Source organism: Podarcis vaucheri, assembly GCF_965113315.1.
Source record: "Podarcis vaucheri genome assembly, chromosome: 6".
Taxonomy (NCBI): domain Eukaryota; kingdom Metazoa; phylum Chordata; class Lepidosauria; order Squamata; family Lacertidae; genus Podarcis; species Podarcis vaucheri.
The window spans coordinates 76,499,686-76,522,548 of NC_138764.1; the positions used below are offsets into that span (position 1 = coordinate 76,499,686).

The 22,863-nt window shown below is 45.0% G+C and overlaps 1 protein-coding gene across 4 annotated transcripts in view; it reads left to right on the plus strand.

Annotated features, from left to right (window-relative positions):
• Positions 1–22,863, plus strand: part of MTCL2 (microtubule crosslinking factor 2) — a 97,665-nt gene that overhangs the window by 54,821 nt on the left and 19,981 nt on the right. For 2 of the 4 annotated variants that reach the window (XM_082228623.1, XM_082228626.1), the window contains exons 5-11: positions 946–2,175; positions 3,166–3,339; positions 3,752–3,877; positions 5,271–5,501; positions 10,296–10,403; positions 12,094–12,264; positions 22,405–22,656. In XM_082228623.1, coding sequence (XP_082084749.1) covers positions 946–2,175; positions 3,166–3,339; positions 3,752–3,877; positions 5,271–5,501; positions 10,296–10,403; positions 12,094–12,264; positions 22,405–22,656 — 2,292 coding nt within the window. The remainder of the gene's footprint in view (positions 1–945; positions 2,176–3,165; positions 3,340–3,751; positions 3,878–5,270; positions 5,502–10,295; positions 10,404–12,093; positions 12,265–22,404; positions 22,657–22,863) is intronic. The other 2 variants (XM_082228625.1, XM_082228624.1) reach the window with 2 other exon arrangements.

The window sequence follows — 22,863 nt, forward strand, 5'->3', positions numbered from 1 at the left end:
TTTTAATCCACAGACAAAATAAGCCTTATTTTATTTTTTCTTGCAAATAGTATCACAGATTATAGATGTAAATTGTACAGCCTAAAAATGCAGTCTTTGTGTGTCAGAGTTTAAGCTAACTTAGAGATGTGCAACACTGTGGACCCAGGGCAAAGCTGTTCTATTACTAGATTTGTTCATTCTGTTTATATTCTACAGAATGTAGCCCAAAGGACAAGTTTCTAGAAATTGAAAAGTGTGACCATTCTGGCCTTGAGGACTGGAATGGCAAGGGAAACACTATTTTCTATAAACTGTTGCCACTTGTGTCGGAAAGTTCCTGAGGGGGCTACTTTGGGGGCAGAAGGGACCAGACTAGCTAAAGCAGGAGTGTCAAATCTTGTATTGTATCTGGAAACAATCAATCTGCAGTGTGTGTAGGAAGGCTCACATGTATACTTCAAAGGTAGTAAAACTGATACCACAGTGTACTCGTGTAAAAGGAACTGGTTCCTTATTGGGCAGGGCTAGCCAACATCGTGCCCTCCTGATGTTCTTGGACTCCAATTCCCTTCAGCCCTAGCTAGCACAACCAGTGGTCAAGGATGATGGGAATTGTAGTCCAGCTACATCTGCCAGGCAACACATAGGCTGCCCCTAGCATAAGGTATACCAAACTTTCCGCCACTCAAGCAAAAGGGAAGCAAGACAATATTCCAGGATCATTGAGATAAAGAGGTTAATCACTGGAAACAAACAAGATGGCCAGCAGATTTTGCCCCATCTTGGCTTGCCTGTGTGACATGGATGTAGATGTTACAAAGTTCAAGGATGTGGATTGTTAGTTTTAACCGTCATGCCATAATAAAGGTTAGCCTCAAGGATAATCTGTTTTGCACAGAGCACCCTGCCCAAAGTGTCGTTTTTAGTAATGCTTGCACCGTTTGTACCTTTCTTTTATGCTAGGAGGACAGCGCAGACCTCAAGTGTCAATTGCATTTTGCTAAGGAGGAATCTGCTCTGATGTGCAAGAAACTGACCAAGTTAGCCAAAGAGAACGACAGTATGAAGGAGGAGCTGACGAAGTACAGATCCTTGTATGGGGACCTGGAGAGCTCCCTCTCCATAGAGGAACTGGCTGACTCCCCTCATTCCAGAGAGGCAGAGCTAAAAGTCCACCTGAAGCTTGTAGAGGAAGAAGCCAACATCTTGAGCCGGAGGATAGTAGAGCTTGAGGTTGAGAACCGAGGGCTGAGAGCAGAGATGGAAGACATGAGGGGCCAAGGAGACAAAGAACTCTTAGGGCAAGACATCCGGTTTGCCTTCTCCATGACAAACTGCGGGGACTCTGGGGACAGTGTGGTGGAGCTTAGGCGGCACTTGCAGTTTGTGGAGGAGGAGGCAGAACTGCTGAGGCGCTCACTGATGGAGTTGGAGGAGCAGAACAAGCTCCTCATGAATGAGCTCAATAAGTACAAGTCAGACCATGACCTGGACATCACTCTGTCTGAGGACAGCTGCTCAGTGATTAGTGAGACCTCCCAAGAAGAACTGGCCACGGCCAAGGTCCAAATCAGTGAGCTAAGTGGCAAGGTTAAGAAGCTCCAGTATGAGAACCGTGTCCTGCTCTCCAACTTGCAGCGCTGTGACCTTGCTTCCTGCCAGACCACTCGGCCCATGCTGGAGACGGATGCTGAGGCTGGTGACTCTGCCCAGTGCATCCCAACGTCACTTTGGAGAGAGGTGCCCATTGGGGGAGAGAATGATGCCAAGGAGAGAGCACCTGGCAATGGCTTTAGCAAGTCGCATGAAAGCAGCCCCTGCAGGCTTCTCAAGTCCAAGGACTTTGAGACCCTCCTTGACATCAGGGACCAGGCTGCGCTTGTCAGCAAAGCCATTGATGTCCTGATCTCTGATGCCAATGGCTTCACCTCCAGTCTCAAGCTCTGCATGGACAATGACTGTGCAGAGCTGGTGCTGAGCGACGCCATGGATAATGAGAGTATGACTGACTCTAAGCTGATCAGTGCCATTTTGATGAGGCTTGGGGTCCTTCAGCAGGAGCTAAACACCTTCATGAGGAAGGTGGACTACATTGGAGACCACCTGAAAGACCAGAAGGACTCCTTGCCAAGCGCCAGCTCCCAGGATTCCACAAAAGAGGCTCTGCAGAAAGCTCATGGCTCTGAATTCCAGGTGAGGCTTTCCCTGAGATGTCAACAGTGACTCCCTGGCAGTGATTATTGCTTTATTTGCCCATGCTGTTTTCTCCTGCTTTAACAAATCAGAACCTGGGCCTGTTAATGTAACTTCCCTTTTCTGCCTCTCTTTTCTGAAATGACAACTAACAACTGGCTCACTGCATGGAACTGTGGCTAGTGACAAGGTAGGACTCTGGTTTAGTGGAGTGTGCATGAGGCAGGAGGAAGATTGCTTTGAGTAGTGGAAACCACATTACAGCTGCTGCTGAAGAATTATTTAGTACCAGCTGCAGTCCATCATCATCTGGGGGACACTAAGTTGGAGAAGACTGGTCTAGGACAACAGCAGCTAGTGGAGCATCACTGCACACCTGGCCTCCTGGCAATTGAATTGCTGCTGCTTGCAGGTAGTGGCATTGTATGGGCTGCATCAGCAACAGCACCGCATTGGTGCCACCAATGTGCCCATGTAGTACCTGGCTCCCTTCCAGTTCATCCCTTCTGGTAAACGGTACGGCTGCTGTTGCCAGGAGGCCAGGTACATGCTGCTGCCATTCCCTATGGCTGCTCCTGATCTAAGGTAAGACCTAAGAAAGGGAAGGGGATCTGGGGAGGGGTTGCAACCTCCTGAAGCACACTCCAGTTTTTCAGAGTTCTATTTTTGTGCATGCTCCTGGCCCCCCTCCCTTCCTCCCTCAACTAGCCCCACCCCAGGCACTGCATGGCACCATAACTGGTGTTTGCACATTTTTTCCCTCTTTCTCTTTTCCCCCCTCCCCAAACAATCCAGCCCACGTGTCTGCTCATTTTGTGTCTCCTTTTGTTTTCCACTTTGTCTTCTGCCATGGTAGTGAAGTTCCTCCTCCTCTTCATCCTTTTTGTTGTCTTGTAGCTCTTATTGTTCCTGAGACCCATTGTTTTGTTTGTTTTTTCTTTTCTTTTCTGCTCTTTTGGTTTGTTCTCATTAACTTGCCCATGCATGCAGCAGTCTGACTTTAGGGAGCCCCCCGACTGGGACATCACGGAGAGCAGGACCTCTGATCTCTACCGCAGTAGCAGCAGCAATAGCACCGCCACCATGGATGTGGATCCCAACATGGAACTTGACCGGAGCTACAAGTCATATCAACCAGAGGAGAAGGACTCCTATGTGTCTGAGGTAGGTGTCAAAGTCTGTGATTATGTTTCCAAAGGGAGGCAAGAAGGCTGGAGACTCCGGGGAGAATAAGTTGTCTGCAGAAATACTAAATCAACACATTTCATGTGGATGGAAAAAAGAATGGCATGGCCCATATACAAATCTTGTGTTACCTATCCCAATGTCATATGACAAGTGAGAAACAGTGGACATGGCTGGAGACTGGGGAAATAGCCTAATGGGCCTAACTTGACCTACAGATCGGAGGTTCCTCACCATGACAACAGGCCAAGGTCACTCCCTGCAAGAAGTTGGCTGTTCTTCCATGGGCCTTTAATAAAAATATTTTTTTTAAAAAAGACATGGAGAGATTAGTTTTTGCAAGGATGACATACCTGACTGTTGTTGGCTTTGATTAAACTATTCCCCGCAGATCAAAGAATTGCAACTGGTCCTTTCAGAGGCTAATGAGAGCTTGAGGGGCCTACAAGAACAGCTCTCCCAGGAGAGGCAACTGAGGAAAGAGGAAGCAGAGAACTTCACCCAGAAAATCTGCCAGGTCAGTGAGATTTGCCTGGAGCCACTCTCCAGGCTGGAAGATGAGACATGCAACAAGAGTACAGGAGGGACTAAAGGCACAGGGCTTAATCCCTCCCATTACTTCAGGCACATCCTAGTGCAGCATTGTATGAAAGCACAAAGCAGCTGCTACCTTGTTTGGCTGCCAGGAAAGAGGCAAATGCTTCCATATGACCCCTCAACATGCTGAGAGTACATTATCCATAACAAGCCTGCTCCCAAAACAAACCTGAACTCGGCAGTCCTCTAGCAGCCAAGCAGAATTGGTGGAGTCAGCTATGGGTTCTCTAGCTTCCATATAAAGATAGCCATTCTTTGTGAGACCTCTTCTGTCTCTCAAATCTCTCTCAAACTTGGAAGCTGGATGTTGGAAGATTCAGAACAGACAAAAGAAAGTAATTCTTCGCACAGCCCACAGTTAAATCGTGGAATTTGCTTCTGTGGGTTATAGTGATGGCTGTCAATTTGGATGAGCTTAAAATACTGCTAGAGAAATCCATGGAAAATTGGGTTATTAATGGTTACTAGGCATGAAGTCTGTGTTCTGCTTCCACTCTTGGAGGCTAAATACTTCTGTTGCTGGGGATCCCAGGTGGAGAGAGTGCTGTTGTCCTGAGGTTCTGCTTCCCATAGGCATCTGTTCAGCCACAGTGAAAAGAGCCACAGTCCTGCACTAGATGGACCTTCAACCTTGTTCTTCTTGTTCTCTTGCCTACTTTGTTCTGAGTGATGAATGGCAATCACTAGAATCCTCTAGTCATGTCTGGAACTTAGCTATTTGCCCAGATGCATCAGCCACAGCAACAAGTGCCAGTAAAATATTGTGGCAAAAGGCCATTCACGGGAGTTATTAGTCAGGCCTCTGGGTGTATTTTACCTGTGAGTTTTGTATTTAGGCAACAGGCATGAATTGCAGCTGCCTGGGAAATACAGTTGATAAACACAAAAGTAGCAACCCCAGAAGTCTGGGATTTCTAGCTGCAGAAATTTTGGGAAGCATGTGAAGTGTCAAGACATTTACTGAGTTGGAAGTTTGAGATGGGGAGGATGATGGCTATGTCCTAGCCCAGAAGCCATCTTTGTGGTTTTTCATTGATGTAACCCCTGACATGTGCTCATAAACCAATCCTGCTTCTATCCTTTCTCTGTCTGCCACCATCCTGGTCCTTTCCAAAATACTCATTCCCCCTAAAACTAGTCATAGCCCCAAAACTGAGCAGCTAAAGTGAACTTGTGTGGATGTGAAAATTCTTTTAAAAAGGATGTGAATGTCTCCTCTTTGCTCAGCAATCCTTGATTATTTTGGTGTACTCACCCTGTTACTTCTCTCCCTATAACACACCTGCTTTCCATCTCTTCCCATCCTCTGTCAGTTGAAGGAAGATCACCAGAAGGCCCTCTTGAGGCGAGAATTTGAGCTGCAGAGTCTGAATCTTCAGAGGAGGCTGGAGCAAAAGTTCTGGAGCCAGGAGAAGAACCTTCTGGTGCAGGAATCCCAGCAGTTCAAGCAAAATTTCTTGCTCCTTTTCATGAAGCTCAAGTGGTTTCTGAAGCACTGGAGGCAGGGAAAGATCCTACAAAATGAGGGCAATGACTTCTTGGAGGTATGGCAGGCTTTGAGCATGAGCTTCTCTGCTGACTAGTCAAAAGTATACTTCTTCCATTAAAGCAGATAATTTTAACCTTTTGTTTTAATCATGTGTTTTTGCTTCTATTAATTGCTTTGAGTTTGTTTTTCTACACTTCAATAAATTGCATAGATAGCCACAACCCATGTATTTTTGCTGTATCACAGAAGGGAGAGAAACACAGTGAATGAGACTGCAATAATAGTGTGGATGAACTACATCACAGGTGGCTAATTTGTGTCCTTCCAGATATTGTGGTATTATAACTCCCAAATTCTTTGACCATTGGCTCCTGCTGGGCCATATGGGAGGTAGAGTCCAACAACATCTGGAAGCCACAGGTTAGCCACTCTTAGACTACATATTATGTCTCCTAGATAGCAGTGGGTGGTATCCTGGCTTCTCTTTTGGGCTCTATCAAAACTTGCCAAGAATGAGGCTCATATCAGCTCCAATTTATCAGTTGCTTCCTGTCTTCCATATGACCTTCTCAAGAACTGCTATCTTGCCTTTAGCATGTAAGCTGCTTTCTCAACTGTGAATAAAGTTCAGCTTGGGGAAGGTTGGCTGCTGAAATACAGTGGTGCCCCGCAAGACGAAATTAATTCGTTCCGCAATTTTTGTCGTCTAGCGAATTTTTCGTCTTGCGAAGCACGGTTTCCCATAGGAATGCATTGAAAATCAATTAATGCGTTCCTATGGTCAAAAAAAGTCCAAACAAAGCCAAATTTGGTACAACAACAGTTTATTAACTGCTCTTTAAAGTCACACATACTGTAAAGAGCAGTTCAAAAATTGAAGGGAAAATAAATTAACTTTATAAACATGACAGAAAAACATTTAAAAATCAACAAAGTATACAGTACATTTTCTAAGACTCTGGGGGACCACTTGAAGAAGGCTCCTCTTCCACTCTTTGCTTCTTGGTCAAGAACCTGTCCATAGTCTGCTGCTTTATCCGCCTTTTCAGCAGGTCCCTGAAATACGACATGACCCTCGTATCATAAAAGTTCCCAGCGTCATGTGCCACGTGCTTCTCATGGTGGTGTAGATCTGCAAAAGTCTGCACCTCCTTCCACCTCTGGCAAATGTCCCTCAGTCTTTCGGAGGACAGCCGTTCCTCAGTTGCTTCCTCCTCTTCCAGTGAGACCTGCTCCTGCGCAGCCTCTGCCTGCAGTTCGACCAGCTCCACGGTGGTCAGCTCGTCGTCGTGCCCCTCCACCAGCTCGCAGACGTCCTCCTCCGTGACCTCCAGGCCCATGGTCCTCCCCAAGGCAACAATGTCCTGCACCACTGTTGACTCTGGTGCATCAGAGTCACTTGGTGCCACACAGTCCGGCCACAGGCTGCGCCAAGCGCAATTCAAATTTCTCTGGCTGATCCCTTTCCAGGCCGTGTTGACCATCTTCAAGCAGGTGACGATGTCGAAGTGGTCCTTCCAGAATTCCCGCAGGGTGATGGTGGTGCAGTCAGTCACCTCGAAGCATCGCCTGAAAAGCTCCTTGGTGTAGAGTTTTTTGAAATTGGCGATGACCTGCTGATCCATCGGCTGGAGCAGTGGCGTGGTGTTAGGCGGCAGGAACATGATGTTGATGAAGCTGAACTCCTCCAACAAGTCCACCTCAAGGCCTTTAGGATGGGCAGGAGCATTGTCCATCAGAAGCAAAGCCTTCAGCGGCAGGTCGTTGTCCAGCAGGTACTGCTTGACAGCAGGGCCAAAAGCAAGATTGACCCAGTCCACAAACAGCACACGTGTGACCCAAGCCTTGCTGTTGGATCGCCACATGACACTCAGCCGCTCCTTGTCAATCTTGTGTCTCTTGAAGGCCCGTGGGTTCTCCGAGTGGTACACCAGCAGGGGCTTGATCTTCAGGTCGCCGCTTGCGTTGGCACAGAAGAGCAGGGTCAGACGGTCCTTCATGGGCTTGTGGCCAGGCAGCCTGGACTCCTCCTGAGTGGTGAAAGTCCTTTTGGGCATCCTCTTCCAAAACAGCCCGGTCTCGTCGCAGTTGAAGACCTGCTGCGGAACGTAGCCCTCCGTCTTCACAAGCTCCAGGAACTCCGCTGCAAACTCTTCAGCCGCAGGAACATCAGAACTGGCAGCCTCTCCATGCCTGACCACGCTGTGGATGCCAGATCTTGTCTTGAACCGGTCAAACCAACCTCTGCTAGCCTTGAAGACTTCTGGCTCGGCTGAGGTTCCTGGCTGTTCCCGGACGAGGTCTGCGTGCAAGGCCTTGGCCTTCTCACAAATGACGGCCTCAGACACTGTGTCCCCTGCACGCTGCTTCTCTTCTATCCAGATGAGCAGCAACTTCTCGACCTCCTCCAGGACAGCTGGGCGGTTCTTCATGATCCTGGTGACTCCCTTGGCTGCATCAGTCGCCATGATCTTCTCCCTCATCTTCAGGATGGTCCCGATGGTCGATGGGTTCCTGCCGTACTCCCTGGCGATGTCCGTCACACGCATTCCGCCGTCGTGCTTCCGGATGATGTCCTTCTTCATTTCCAGCGTCACCTTCTCCTTCTTCCTCTCGCCGGCCACCGCAGCAGCAGTCTTCTTGGGTCCCATGGCAGCACAGGTCCTACCTTCGTAAACTAAGAAACAGGAAAAAAAATCAGTGATGTGCTTCAAACCCAAAAAATACAGAAGCACCCAGCCACCCACCACACAGAAATTAAAACCCAGAACCAAGGCCTTCCTTGAATCCCAAGCACCCCAACCCCAAATCCAAAATCCCCAAACCCCCAGAAAAGTTTTAAAAGTTTAGCTTACCAAATGGATGAAAGAGAAGTTCTGGAAAAGCTTCAACAATCAACCACCGAAGTCCTCAGGAACCTCAAATGGCTGCAAAAAAAGTTTAGGAAAAGCTTCAAAAAGGCTTCAAAAATGTCTTCAAAAACCTCAACTGCTCCCACAGACACGCACCAACCCACCCACAACACAGAAATTGCAAACCCCTCCCCAACTGCTCCCCCAGCCCCTCCCCTACTGCTGCAAACCCCTCCCCAACTGCTTCCCCACCCAGACAAAAAAAATAATTCAAAAAATAACAACATGGCCAGCACTCGGAAATTCAAACTCAGAAAAAAAAATTTCAAAAATAAACAGCCATGCCTAGTGGTCACAGAAAATCATAAAAATTCCAAAACACCCCCACAAGCCCCCAGATTTCTTCAGAAACCTCCCCCACTGTTCCCCTAGCCAGCCAGCACTCGGAAATTCAAACTCAGAAAAAAAAATTTCAAAAATAAACAGCCATGCCTAGTGGTCACAGAAATAAAAATTCCAAAAAAAGGCCCACAAGCCCCCAGATATCTTCAGAAACCTCCCCCACTGTTCCCCTAGCCAGCCAGCACTCAGAAATTCAAACTCAGAAAAAAAATTTCAAAAATAAACAGCCATGCCTAGTGGTCACAGAAAATCATAAAAATTCCAAAACACCCCGACAAGCCCCCAGATTTCTTCAGAAACCTCCCCCACTGTTCCCCTAGCCAGCCAGCACTCGGAAATTCAAACTCAGAAAAAAAAATTTCAAAAATAAACAGCCATGCCTAGTGGTCACAGAAAATCATAAAAATTCCAAAAAAAGGCCCACAAGCCCCCAGATTTCTTCAGAAACCTCCCCCACTGTTCCCCTAGCCAGCCAGCACTCAGAAATTCAAACACAGAAAAATTTTCAAAAATAAACAACCTGGCCCAATGGTCACAGAAAATCATAAAAATTCCAAAAAAAGGCCCACAAGCCCCCAGATTATCGCAAACCCCTTCCCAACACCAAGTCCTTGAATCCCAAACACCCCAACCCAAAATCCAAAACCCCCCAAAAAAGTTATAAAAGTTTAACTTACCAAATGGATGAAAGAGAAGTTCTGGAAAAGTTCTGGAAAATCTTCAAAAGTGAGCAAAGTCTGATAAAAGGCTACCAAACCACGTGCTAACAGTTGCTCCTCGAAGCCAAGTCGCAACTGCAGCTGCTCAAGCTAAGCACCCTTGGTTTTAACGGTTTTTGCACAAAGGAAACAAAGTCGCGAGACGTTTTCGTTTTGCGAAGCAAGCCCATAGGGGAATTCGTCTTGCGAGGCAAATCGCGGACGAAAAAACCTTTCGTCTAGCGAGTTTTTTGTCTTGCGAGGCATTCGTCTTGCGGGGCACTACTGTACAAGGCAGTTTTACACATGAGGCTTAAATGGACTTTGTTTTAGATTCTTCATGAAAAAGTGAGGTTCTTCACAGAAATATGAAGTCTCTACATTGATCTCTGTGTGTGTTCAGTTTCTTCTCTGCTGCATGAACTACATTTATAAGTGATACGGAGAATCACAAGAGAGGCATAAATGCACTTTTTAGTGTCACAGATTAAATTGCTCTAAGAGAAGTGACTCGCAAGGCATCTTTTCATAAACTTAGTGACTGAAGACTTGGGAACAACAACCTCTTGGTAAACTAGGCTAGCATGGAATCCAACAGATGATTCTGCTAGGCACAAATGTACAGAAAATGTACCTGGGACATAAACACAAAGAGAAGAATGCTGTTGAAAGTCACTGTGATAATGTGACACAGAAGCATCTCTCGAGGGTGCACATTCCTATCTTGTTACAGTCTGTATCCTTTATCTCACTGTTAATCATCCTAAACCTGTTACCTCTGTTTAAAGGATCCAGTAGGTCAGGCTACTACTGTTGGATCCTTTTCTATGCACAAAGCACTAGGATGCAGCCACTGAAGACTTCCACTAACTACTTGCCCTGCCCTGTGCTTTCCAGGTGAACAGCATGAAAGAACTGTACCTGCTGATTGAAGAGGAGGAGCTGAACCCCCAGCAGCAAGCAGATAACAAGATGTGTATCGGAGATACCTGGTCTCAGGACTCGGTGAGATGTGATGAGGTGCCCTGCTGGGGGAATTTTCTTTCTGCTTGGTATGCAGTGAAGAAAGTTCCCCACAAAGAGCACTTAGGCCTGTACCTCTGTGGCAGCTGAAGATCCGTGGCATCTCCCATTAAAAGGATCAGGTAGCAAGAGGTGCAAAAGACCTCTCCCTTCCCCAGACCCTGGAATTCTGCCAGTCACAGAAGACAGTTCTGGGATAGGAGGACAGATAGTATAGGCTGAGTCCAACCAAGCTGTGCTGGTGGAACAACTTCTGTCTGTGTAACAGAAGTTCCTGTCACTCTGCTCTTCCCACCCAGATTTGGAAAACCACCTGCGCAGATCTGGGAGGTGGTGCTTGGGGAGAAGAGAAGGAGGGGAAGTTCTGTTGTGCAAATCATTCCCCTCGCACAGCGACTTTATTGGATGCTCCCCAAAGGCCTGCATAGAAGGCAGCTTCCTATGTCTGTTCCTGAGACTTAGACCCTAAGTAATCCTTTGGTTTTGCATGGAGCACCAAAGAAGGGGAGGGGTTAGTGCAATTTTTTTTTTTTTACCTTCCAGGATAATTTCCCCTCTCTTGTACAGTGCACATTCTCTGTACAAGAGAGGAGGGATGAGGGCAACAAGTGGTGCACTCCCTAACAAAGAGGGGCTCATTCTGTGAAGCTGATTGTAGCAGCAGTGCAATTAATTAATGGGTGAAGGGAAAGAACCCTTAGATGGACAGCAGTAGTACTCACTGAGAACCAATGGAGGGGTAAAGCTGGAGCACAAGTTGCTCAGAAGGCTTGTCTATCCAGACCATGCCACACTCTTCAGCCACCATAAATGCTAGAACTGTTCTCTGATGTTCACTGTGTTTTGTTTGTTTGGAGTATTTACTTTTGCCCCACGCTCTCCCAGAAAAAATTCCTGCCAATGCCCATGTGTGCAAAAAGTCTTAGATAGTCATTAGATCACCTATCCAGGGAAGATGTTCTTCACCAGCATTTTTCTGGCTGCTGATTCAGTAACTACTTGGTTACTCAGGTCAGTTTAACCTGGGCTGCTTATTTCTCCTGCTTTTTAACCAATCCCCACAAACCACAGAGAAGTACTTTGAGGCTGGGCAGGGCACAGATGTCTGCTTTTGCTCACCCTAAACTGATTATTCAGACTAAACTGCTTTTCCCATGAACTCCCAACTCGGAGAGAAGTGGCATAGTTTAAATTCAGGTTTGGTTGTTTTTTTCAAATCAGTTAATGAGCTTCCTTATTGCATTTATTACTTTCTCTTCACTATCATTTATATCTGACCCTTCCCCCAAGGAGCTAAGCGTAGCAGGCCCCCTCCCACTGCTTTTTTATAGCAATACTGCCAAACAGGTTGGGCAGAGAGATTATGATTGGCCCTTCAGAATGTTGAGTGTGGATTTGAACTTTGGTCTCTCCAGTCTTAGTCCAGCACCCTAACTATTACACATGAACACACATGGGCTGTCTTGCAGGGGGTTAGGCTAGATGACCCTAGGTGTTCCTTCCAGCTCTATGATTCTATTATTCTCCCTTCCTTTAGTTCAGAGTGCATGCTTCTCCTTCAAACCCCCCTCTCTTTTTGACTGCATAAGGATTCTCAAAAGTGATGGCCGTTGTCTAGAACGTGGTGTGTGTATGGCAGTCATACTTTATTATGCATTTTTTGTATTTCTAGCAGGCCAATGAGTATATCAAGACCCTATCAGACATGAAGGTGACCTTGAAGGAGCTGTGCACAGAGTTGCGTGAAGAGAGAAGAGGCATGAACGAACTGCAGCAACAGTTTGCCAAGGCTAAGGCGACCTGGGAAATGGAGAGAACTGAGCTCAAGTGTCTCATTGCACAGGTCAGATATCCAAACATCACATTTTTACTCTCTCAAACTGCCTAAAGTTTATCTTCACTCTAAACAGGCAGCAGCCCACATTCTCTGTGTTACCTTGCATGCTTCAAATCATGAGCTTCATTTAGGTTTGGCGAGGGGTGGGCAAGTGCAAACCATAGTTTGCCGATTCGTATGTAACAGGAAACAATGGCATGTCTGACCAAGTGTGATGGGGGCCATCAGGGGTTCATAAATGGATGAGGAAGCACATAAGCCCAATTATGCCATCATTTGGCATTATGTTTAGATCAGCCTGTTGCCTGAGAGGTCTGTCACTGTATTGAGATCTTCAGTCATTTCTGATGATTTTGGGGCCATCGGGAGTGAAATAAGTGATGCTTTATGGTGAAGTGGAATACCCAAACTCAGGGCATGTTTTGATAAAGTGGGAATGGGTCCCACAGCTTGTGATTTGGAACTGGGCTTGGCTAACAAAAAAGATCCATTGTTTCAGAGACCCAATTATGAACCATTTTCATATTCCATTGTTATCCCAATGGAACCACTGGGAGGACAGTGTTGTATCTAGGTGGTACGTACATGAGATGGGTCCAAAATGGATCAGGGTGTTCTGCTGCTTTTGTATTTATATATTTTTTCTTTCTGCTATATCTAGTGTATTATGCAAGAAAAGCCTTTTTGCCAGCCAGGACTAACATAATCTGGCACTCTGCCCTAGAGTGTGTTCTTGCAAAGAGGTAATAAAACTCAAGCTTCCTGACTGTAGCTGTGTGGGAGCCTGCTGCAGAAATGGCTGAGTGACAGTGCTTCTGACCAAGAGCTCCCTTCAGAGGAAGCTGTAAGCCAGCCCACGGGCTTTCCTTCCATGTGTTCTCATTTCTTGGTTGATGCACGAGGGAGCCTCCAGATATGTACAAAGCAGCAGCTGCAAACCTTGCCTCTGGCATTATGCCTCTACACATACAGCTGACTCATGAGGAGGGTTTCCTTAGCAGATCCTGTGGCTTTCCTAGGCTGCCGCTGCATCAACTAAGAAGAGTCTGTCTGCTCACAAGCGGCACGGCAGCATCTGGGCATCCTTTGTCCTCTTCCCTCCCCACCTCCTGTTAACACAGTGGTCTGTTTCATACAGCCTAGGGGTTGTCCATAGAGTGTAACCTGTGTTGTCCTCATGTGTGCACATTCCTATAACCGCACGGCAGATGTAGCGCATGAACAGCACTGCGCTGCTAGCTATTTTTCATGATCTTGGTGGCACTTTTTCAAGTTGTCATGACAACAGATACTGGAAGTTGCATTTGTATCCAGGTATGCGCTGGGTCGCACATTGCATTCAGCACATAATTGCACCCTTGGGACAGTTTGGCAACAACATATACAGTATAGCAGCTTTGGCTTATGTGAGTTGGCCCTAGTAATGCCACTATCCCCAGTGTGTTTGTCTTTTAAACCCTGATCTGTTAGGCAGGTTAAGGGTCATATAACTACTCTGGGAGCATGTGGCATTGCCAGCTGTCCACTCTAGTTGTTATAAGAATTATTCTTCAGAAGAAAAGTGTACAAGGGCATTGCCTTAGGGCCCTTAGAACTATTTCTTATGCCCCCTCTTTGCTACCAGAGGTCCAGTGGTCTGTCAGTAAGAATGAAGGGAGGAGGCAGGAGTCTCTCTCCTTCTCTTCTGCACTTTCGCTGCTCTGTTTCTGCTTTCTTGTGTTCTGGTTGTTCCTGAACTCTGGATAAGATTTCCCCTCTGGGATAGGAAAACACCAACACATCAATATTTTGATAGTATGACAGCTACCTCTCCACATCGAAGAACCTTTTTCTTTAATGTGCCTTGGAGTTGATGTCTGGAGATCTGTCACCCTGACATCACAGAGCACATCTTCTGTCTCAAGTGTATTCACATTCATGTAGGTGCATGCCCAGCATTAATGCTTCGAGTTGCTTATTCAGCAGCTTTCTAAATAACATGTGTGTTGAGCTGGGGGGAGCTTGAAGGACGGAAGTGAGAAGACTGTGTCTGCCTCCTGGCTGGTTTTGTGGCTAAAACCAACAGTAACATTATCAGTCTTGGAGAAGGGTTGAGTCATCTCCCCTTCCACTTCTGTCACCCAGAAATAACTCAACCCAAGCACAAATTCACATCTTGCTGTGCATATAACACTTCCAGTTTTTTACCCATAGATGCAGAACAGTACTGGCAAGGACTCTGTCCTCATAAGAACAGTGCCATTCTGTTCTCTCCTGCTTTAAATCTGGTACCTTTCTAGTAGAATGTGAGAGAAATCCCATGACTCTTTCTGCAAAGGGGAAAAACAAAACCTTGATTTTTTTAAAAAAGATAACAACCTGTTGTTGAGTTTGGGACTTGGTAATCTCCTAAAGTCTTCCGGCAAAGCCTAAATACAACCATTGGATGCGATCCTCTGGTTTCTTTTTCCAAAGCCCCTGTTTGCTTTTGTCCTTATGTTACTATCCTGTGCTATTGTTTTTAAAGAGAGAGTTCCAAAATTCTATTGAAAAGAATGTTCAAATGCTTAATTTCTGAACAAGCTCTGACAAGTCTGAGCTAGGCCCAATCTTAAGGGGAAAAGCAACTCATGTGTCCTGTCTGGATGGACCTGGGAGTTCCAGTGAGCCTTTGTCGTCCCCCCCAACCCGTCCCCCCCACTGCCTGGTTTTGTTGCTTTAAGTCAGCTGGAGCAAGTGTGAATCCTCTTCTGTAGCTGGTTTTGGAGTGACTCTTCCTTCAAACAGCTCTTCTGTCTTACTGTGGATTCCAAGGGAACTAGAGGATAAAAGCAGCCCAAATTTAAGAATACCGCTGATGCAAAATAGTCAGGTGAGAAGTGAAGCATGAAGTCAAAAGGATAGGATACTCTGCTTTCTGTGAACACAGATTAAATGGATCGTTCAGGTTAACATAAAATGTGGAAAGGAAATGCTCCAACAGAAGACACTCCATCTCCCTCCCTGCAACACTCGGCATAGTGGTGCTAAATGGTTATCTTAGTTTGCTGCTTACTTTGAAATGGTAGAAGAATGACACATTCTCTGCTTCAAGATGGAGGAGGGGATGGACCATAATCTACAAAACACACTGCCAGTCTTGAAACTGATTCAGAGGCTGCAGTCCGAACTGTGGCCTGCAAACCACCAGTGGTCTGTGAGTTTCACTTAGGTCTATGGATTTGCGGTTGAAGACAAGAGACAACACATCCATTGCATTAAATATTGTTGGCCAGGCTCCTTTGGGAGGAAGGAGGAAGGATGAGATATAAATTGAATAAATAAATGATAATTCATACAGATTTTTAATTGTATATTCATTGCTTCTTTCATTTCTTGTATTTTATTGCATTACAATTTGAATTCAATTTATAAAAAGAAGCAACAAAAATACAATTAAATGTCATATAGCATTTAGCACTGTGCATCGCAATTGCTATAGAAGGCAGAATAATCATTAAGTGGTCTGTCAAGACTCTCAGCATTTTTCAAATGGTTCATGGGGAAGAAAGTGGTGGAACCACTGGGTTAAAAGGATAGGCATGCTGGGTGTGTTCCTTGTCTTCAAACCAACCAATTCCACTTTTAGTTCCCTTTTGGAATACACTCAAAGCTTGCATCAAGATACAGTGGTGCCTCGCAAGACGAAATTAATCCGTTCTGCGAGTCTCTTCGTCTTGCGGTTTTTTCGTCTTGCGAAGCACAGCTATTAGCGGCTTAGCGGCTATTAACGGCTTAGCGGCTTTAAGAAAAAGGAAACAAGCTTGCAAGAACTCGCAAGATGTTTTGTCTTGCGAAGCAAGCCCATAGGGAAATTCGCCTTGCTGAACGACTCAAAAAACAGAAAACTCTTTCGTCTTGCGCGTTTTTTGTCTTGCGAGGCATTCGTCTTGCGAGGTACCACTGTAATTGATCTCACAAGATTCCTGGTGATGACTCGGCTTATTATTGATGATCTGTCTTCTTAGGTGGGCAAAGGGCCATTCCATTGTCGTAGTAATATCTGCTTTGTGGGCTTTCCCCTTAAGGAAGGCACATGCTTGGCCCCACCTTGCCTTCCATCATCAATCACTCTTGTCTATAAATACTCATCTTCTAGCCAGCCAAGTGATCAGCACCACATGAAGAATTTGGGTGCAGCTCTTAAGCTGTTTCTATTTTAGCTTCTATTACTAACATCACCAGAATCTTAATGGCAGCAATTGAAGCTGGCTTTATTCATGCATTTTATTGATTCCCCTCCCTCCCTGCTTTGACTGAGATGAAAGGAAAGATACGCAGCATTATGTGTACCTTACCCAGGGTCTTTGGGGAAATAGGCAATTGATAGAAATTTTGTCCTTGTTCAGGGTTGTAGGGATCAATACTGATTGCTCTGGTCAAGCTGAACTGTAAGAAACTTGTGGTTTGCAGCACTGAGAGAAGTGGAACCTGCTCCTGAGCAGGAGATAATACTATAGGTGTGATTCACTCCTTCCAACAAAGCCTAGCAAGCACATTTGATATACATTACTAAGGAAGTGTAAGGCTCATGGAACAGCAGTGAACAATCCAAACAGGAGTCAGTTCTATAGGCCTTGATGGGCAGGCCTTGCCAAAATATCACACATGCACACACCTATTCAAATTATAGATTTGTATATTTTCATTGCCAAACTGATTCCATGCCCACCCCCCCAACATGGAATGAGATGCAGTTGTAAAACTGAGGCTGAATCCATTCTTATTTGTGCACTAATACCAAAGAACCTTACTCTCTCATCATGACATATAAGGAGGAGCTGCCATGAGCTGGGATTTCCTTCTCACCAGCATGGCTGACTAATTGAAGGTCTTGATCAGTCTCTGACTGGGAACTTTCTGGGGTACTAGTATTACTAATCATAATTCACCCTCAGGCTGGCATACAACAATCTTAAGACACAGCATTAAAAATGTACACTTACAAAAAATGCAACCACAAAAAATTACAAGTTGATGGCTTGCATGAATAAATGTTCTCACAGATCAGAGATAATGCACAGCTTATCTATTTGAAGTATTAGCTGAACAAATACAACAAGTAGAGACCTGCCACAACTTCCTCAGAGAAGAAAACAGACATAGACGCTTATTGTATTGGAGGAGAGCAGGCAGCAGGCTCCCAGTTTTTCCCCAGCCTAACAAATCTGACCCACTTCTTCCACAGGTAGCCTTATATGTAGTGAACACATGCCAGCTTCTGCTTCTGGGAGATTCCTGCTTTTTAGGTTGCTAGCAATTTACATGCTACACAATGAGTAGTTTGAGGAATTTGGGCAGGGAGTTGGGGGAGGTAATTTTTGCAAGCACATAAAAGTGTTTAGGCTGCATTGCAAGTTTTGGATGGGAGGGATTGTTTCAGGAGGTGGCAGAGGGACGTCCCTAGATCTGTTTGGCAGGGCAGGAAGCCCCGAGTAAAATTTAAGATGTTAACGGATGCTAAAGAAGGAGGTGGACTTGCCCTGCCAGACCCTTAAATTTTGTTGTGAATCATCTGCTTTTTGCTGGCTGAGAGAATCGGCAGAATCCGAGACCAGGGAAAAGAGCTGGTGGAAGAAGACTGGAAGTTTAAAGACTATTTATAGAAATACTGCAAAATTAATGAATGTTAGAACAAAGTTGGAATGAAGCTATATGGCTTTAGCAGATATGTTATAAGGAATTAAGTATAAATAGATCAATTGAGCATTAAAGGGAACAAAATAAGGTTAGAATGTGTTAAGATAATTATAGGATAGAAAACAGAGGAAGATGGAAAGGAATTGCTGAAGTAATTAACTGATGTGGAATACCAAAAGGGAGGTGTGAGGAAGTCGTGGAAATAAGCGAACGAAAGATATGACATCGAAATTGTTTAATGTGTTTTAAATGGTCTTTGTTTTGTTTTAGTTGTCTTATGTGTTAGTGTTTTGTAGTGTTTTTGCATTGTATTGTGTTGTTTTTTGTTTGTTTTTTCTTTTTGCTTATTTGTTTGTAGTGTTTAAATTTTTGGAAACTCAATAAATATTATTTAAATAAAAGTGTTTAGACTGCACCGCCTGAGCCCTCTACTCATGTATTTGGCTTTTCACCCAGATAGCAAAGTTTGTTAATGGACTATAAGTTGGCAAATAAGCTGCAGTTACCGGAAACAAATTCAGTGTGCCCAGACAATTGATAAATGTGATAAAACAGATACTGCACCTACTAGAATAGTTTTCTAGGGCATGTCCAAATGGAACTGATGCAGAGCCTTGGGAATGCTATGCCCCTGCAACAGAGCTATGTGGAACACTTCGTCTTGCACTGGCATTGGACAGGATGCGCTTTCACCAGGAGCTCGGGTTGTACAGTGTGCGCAGCTGACTCCCTGTGCTAAGCATGGTATTATCCTAGGGCAGAAAAAGTGCCCAAGAAATGTAGAAACTGCTGCCTGGGTGAGTCCTTAGAACAGAGATGGGGAATGCGTGGCCCTCCAGATGTTGTTGGATTTCAGCTACTACCATCCCTTTCCATTGTCCAGGCCAGGACTCAAACAACACCAGGAGAGCCACAGGTTTTCCAGCATAGCATTAGAAGATAAAAGTAGTGCTAAAACCAAGATATCATTGCATACAGTCATTCTGCAAATCCAGGAGCATTTCTTGTTCCTAGTGTGGCTCCTCTGCGCCCTTGTTCTGCCGTTGAACAGGCAAGTGGGGGGTGGGGATAAGGAATAGAGCTGCTGACGCATTAGTCCTTCATTGTCATAATCTCTCCACTTACTTATACAATGAGGTGGCAGCTCGTGGTTGAGCCCTTGTAAATTGATGCTACTTTCTTTTTATTACAGCCTCATTTCAGCAGCTGCATGGAGACACATTAGGGTTATAATAATGAAGTCTCAAGTAATAACCCACTTGCTGGTACTTTGCTCTGGAGATGCCATTATTAGATCTTCCATGGATTCCCCCAGATGCCCATTATCTGTTTACTCACCCAGAATGGCATCTGACTGAACTGCTGCTATGCATAAATGCAGCAAACATGTCCAATTATTATCTGATTAGAATAATCATTTCCTATTCAGCTGTCTGAGCTGTCAAGTGCCTGCAGGCCTGAGAAAGGGGGCTCCTAGAATGAGCTTGCTGTTCTCTGGAAGTGCAGTGCTGTGGCCTTTATTTTGTTGGGACATGCATTTAACTTGCACACCTAGTACGTCGTGCTTGCCTCTGATCTCACACAGCTGTAACAATGGGTAGTATGCAAAGTGTTAACCCCAAGGATTCTCATTGCCCTTAATGCTAATCTCCCAGATAGCAGTTATGTAACCAACTTCCTTGGCATCAGCATGCAGTTAGCTTGTTACTGGACACCCGAAAGCAGTTTTGGCAGAGGCTGCCGACTCACCTTCTGTCCATCATATACAAGGAAAGACTGTTGGAGAGTCTCTGACTCCTGGGTGACCACAACACCGGTATTCTGTTTGTAAGCTGATTACAAGAGCTCACTTGCTGAGCATCATGATTTGGGGGCCTGGCCTGCTCAGAAGGGAATTGATTGCACTGTTGAGCCAATCATTCCCAAGGCATTTGTCTCTGCGTCTGCTTTGGAAGTCCCTTGATGCTGGCTCTTCCTTGCTATAGCTCACGCTTCCCCTTTCAGAAATTGCAGTTTGCTGGGCAGCGTGGCTTTTGCAGTTTGTTGGCCAGCGTGGCTTTTATTGAATATATTTAGATCCACAAATGGAACGCTCTTGTACTAGCCATGTCCTAATTGATATCGGCATGTTTGAATAGCATGTTTCATCTAAAGATTCTACGATTGCTGTGAGCTATTCTGTTCTGTAAATAATTTCAGATTTCATGTTTCTTCCTCCTTTTTTCCACCTCTGAAAAGCATATTACCTATGGAGATGTTTACCACTATAGAAATGTTTTACTGCCATTATTAACACACCACACTTCAGAAGCAGCAGTCTCTTTTGCACGATGTTTTAAGTGGAATTGAAGGAGTGTGGTAATCATCCTCATGGTCACTGTTACATACAGATAAATGAGGGAGCTAATTCATGGAGGCTTTCAGTAGGATTTAGCACTGTAGCTGGTGAGTCCTCCAGAGACGGTAGGTATTTCCAGAGACATCTAGAGTCCTGGAAGTATTATCGGCTTTTGCAGTGTCTCCCAAAACATCAAGCAAATAAGAAGCTCTAATAGGATTTAACACTGTCCTCTATTTCTTCTCTGGTGAGGTTCATTTTTATTGGAATTTTACTTACAACATACCACAAACCCCCCACCCCTCCAATACACAAATCCACGCTCATTAAACATTAACATAACATACAGTGAGCATAACATACAACAATACAGACAAATAAAAGATTTCCTTTATCCTGTATCTGGCCTCCTTATTTACTTCTTATAAACTGTTTCCTTTATGAATAATTATTAAGATTTTTCTAATTATAACTTAAATATCCACAAACTCTCCTGCAGACATTAATCGAAACAAGTCCAGGTATGTATTTTAGGGCACTGTTTTGTGAAGGACTCTCTGCATTTTCCTCATGCTTTTTGAAACTCTTTTCTAGTGCGATCTCTAATTGTCTGTTAATTTGGCCAGTTCAATATACTCTTAACAGTTTATCTTGCCATTCCTTTTTTGATGGAACAGTTTCTTTTTTCTAGTTTTTAGCAGTTAGGATCCTTGCTGCTCCTGTGGCATAGAGGAATATTTTCTGATCTTCTCTTGCTATACCTGTGTCCGTTATCCCTAGTAGAAAAGCTTCTGTATTTTTCGTAAAGTTATGCTTAAACTTTTTTTTAAGCTTGCCATACACAATCCTCTATTTCTTCTGCATCAGCAATAGCAATTAATCTATCATATTCGAAAGGGGAATATCATAATTTGTTTTCTGTCTGTGGCAGTTTACGGTTAGTATGTTATGGGAACAAACTATTTCTCCAGCAGTTCTCCGGCCTTGATCTCCATTTGTTATGGGAGTCATTCCTTCATGTTATGGAACCTTGTCCATTATCTCCCTGTTTCCAGACAGCTGGTTGCTGCATCAGCTATGTGCTGATCCTTGAGAAAACTGAGTATTTTTCTCCTTAAAGTAACTCCTTCCATAAAAAGGGCTAAAGCCCAGATCATACTCCTGCAAGCGGACTAATGATGTGCAACATCTAAAAAGCTGACCTTTATAACTCTCTCATTGGGTCCCAGACTCATGCGTATTAGTATTAAGTCCTGCTAGAAATAGGTAATTATTTAAAGCAGCAGTGCTCAGAAATGCAAGAACCACTGCTTGAATGAGAACAATTCCAATTAAAGGCAAACACAGTGCCCCTTCAGGCTTACCCAGAGTCAGATTGGGACTTGCACTTCACTTGTGCAGTCACTGCAGATCATGGGGTTGGCCAGCTACACAGTCTCTGTCTGTAATTGATAGCTAGCTGTGCAGTCCAGGAGGCTGTCAAAGATGAAGCTGGAGATCATGGGGCTGGCCAGTCTCCCGATTCTGACTACACAGTGCTATCAAACGTAGCCGTGGATTGCCCCAACTTGCCAGCACCATGGTTGCCTGCTGCCCTGATCTCTTTTCCTCCACTGCCTGTTTCATCCCCACCACACTTCCCTAAAATAAAGATACAGTTCCCAGAGTTTCCTGTGAAGAGGGATTGCTTGCTTATGCACACTGAGAACTGTAGATCTGTGAGGGGAATAGGGGTCCCTTAACAACTCCCAGCACCTCTAACAAACTACAGTTCCCAGAATTGTTTGTGGGAAGCCATGAGTATTTAAAGTGGCATCATAGTGCTTTATATGTATGGTGTGAATGTGGCCCAAGTCTGATTTTTGCCAAATGGAAAAAGGGGAACATAACCAAGTTTTTAGTTACTTTGACATACCTTGTTCTGACAGTGTTAAATATTGGCTGCTTTGGAGAAAGGATATGAAGTGCTCCATCTCTCTCCAATTCCTAACCAGTAATTCTACCATGAATATATTCCATTGAACCTGTCCACCTTTCCAGCACAGCAAGCCAAACAGTCTCCCATAACCAATCTTAGACAAAGGCAAGGAAGCTGCAGCCTTTGATTTAATTGGGTTCCTTGACACAGCCACTCCCTTTGTCCCGCACAGCTGGAATCCAAGCCTGGGAAAGGCTTGACAGAGCGAGCGCTCTCTGACTGGAAGACAGCTCTGAAGAGGGAGAGGGAGGAGCACCAGCACCTCCTGGCTGAGTCGTACAGCGCCGTCATGGACCTGACCAAGCAGCTGCAGATCAGCGAGAAGAACTGGGACCAGGAGAAACTGGAGCTCCTGGACCGATTCAAGGATGAACGGCAGCAGGCAGAGCAGCAAGTGAAGGAGCTGCAGAACAAAATAAATCAGGTGAGAACGGAATACATTTTGTGGGTGCAACTCGCCCTTCAAAGTCTCAGCGAGTATTTCAGCAAGTGTGAATATAATGTGCATACCCTTAGCAGAATCAATATAGGCTGGCAGCAATGGATGTTCCTGCATGAGCATAAGTGTGGGTATAGATGCAGAGTGTTGGGGATCAAGTCCAGTCCTGGATTTAAATCCCTGCCCAGCCAC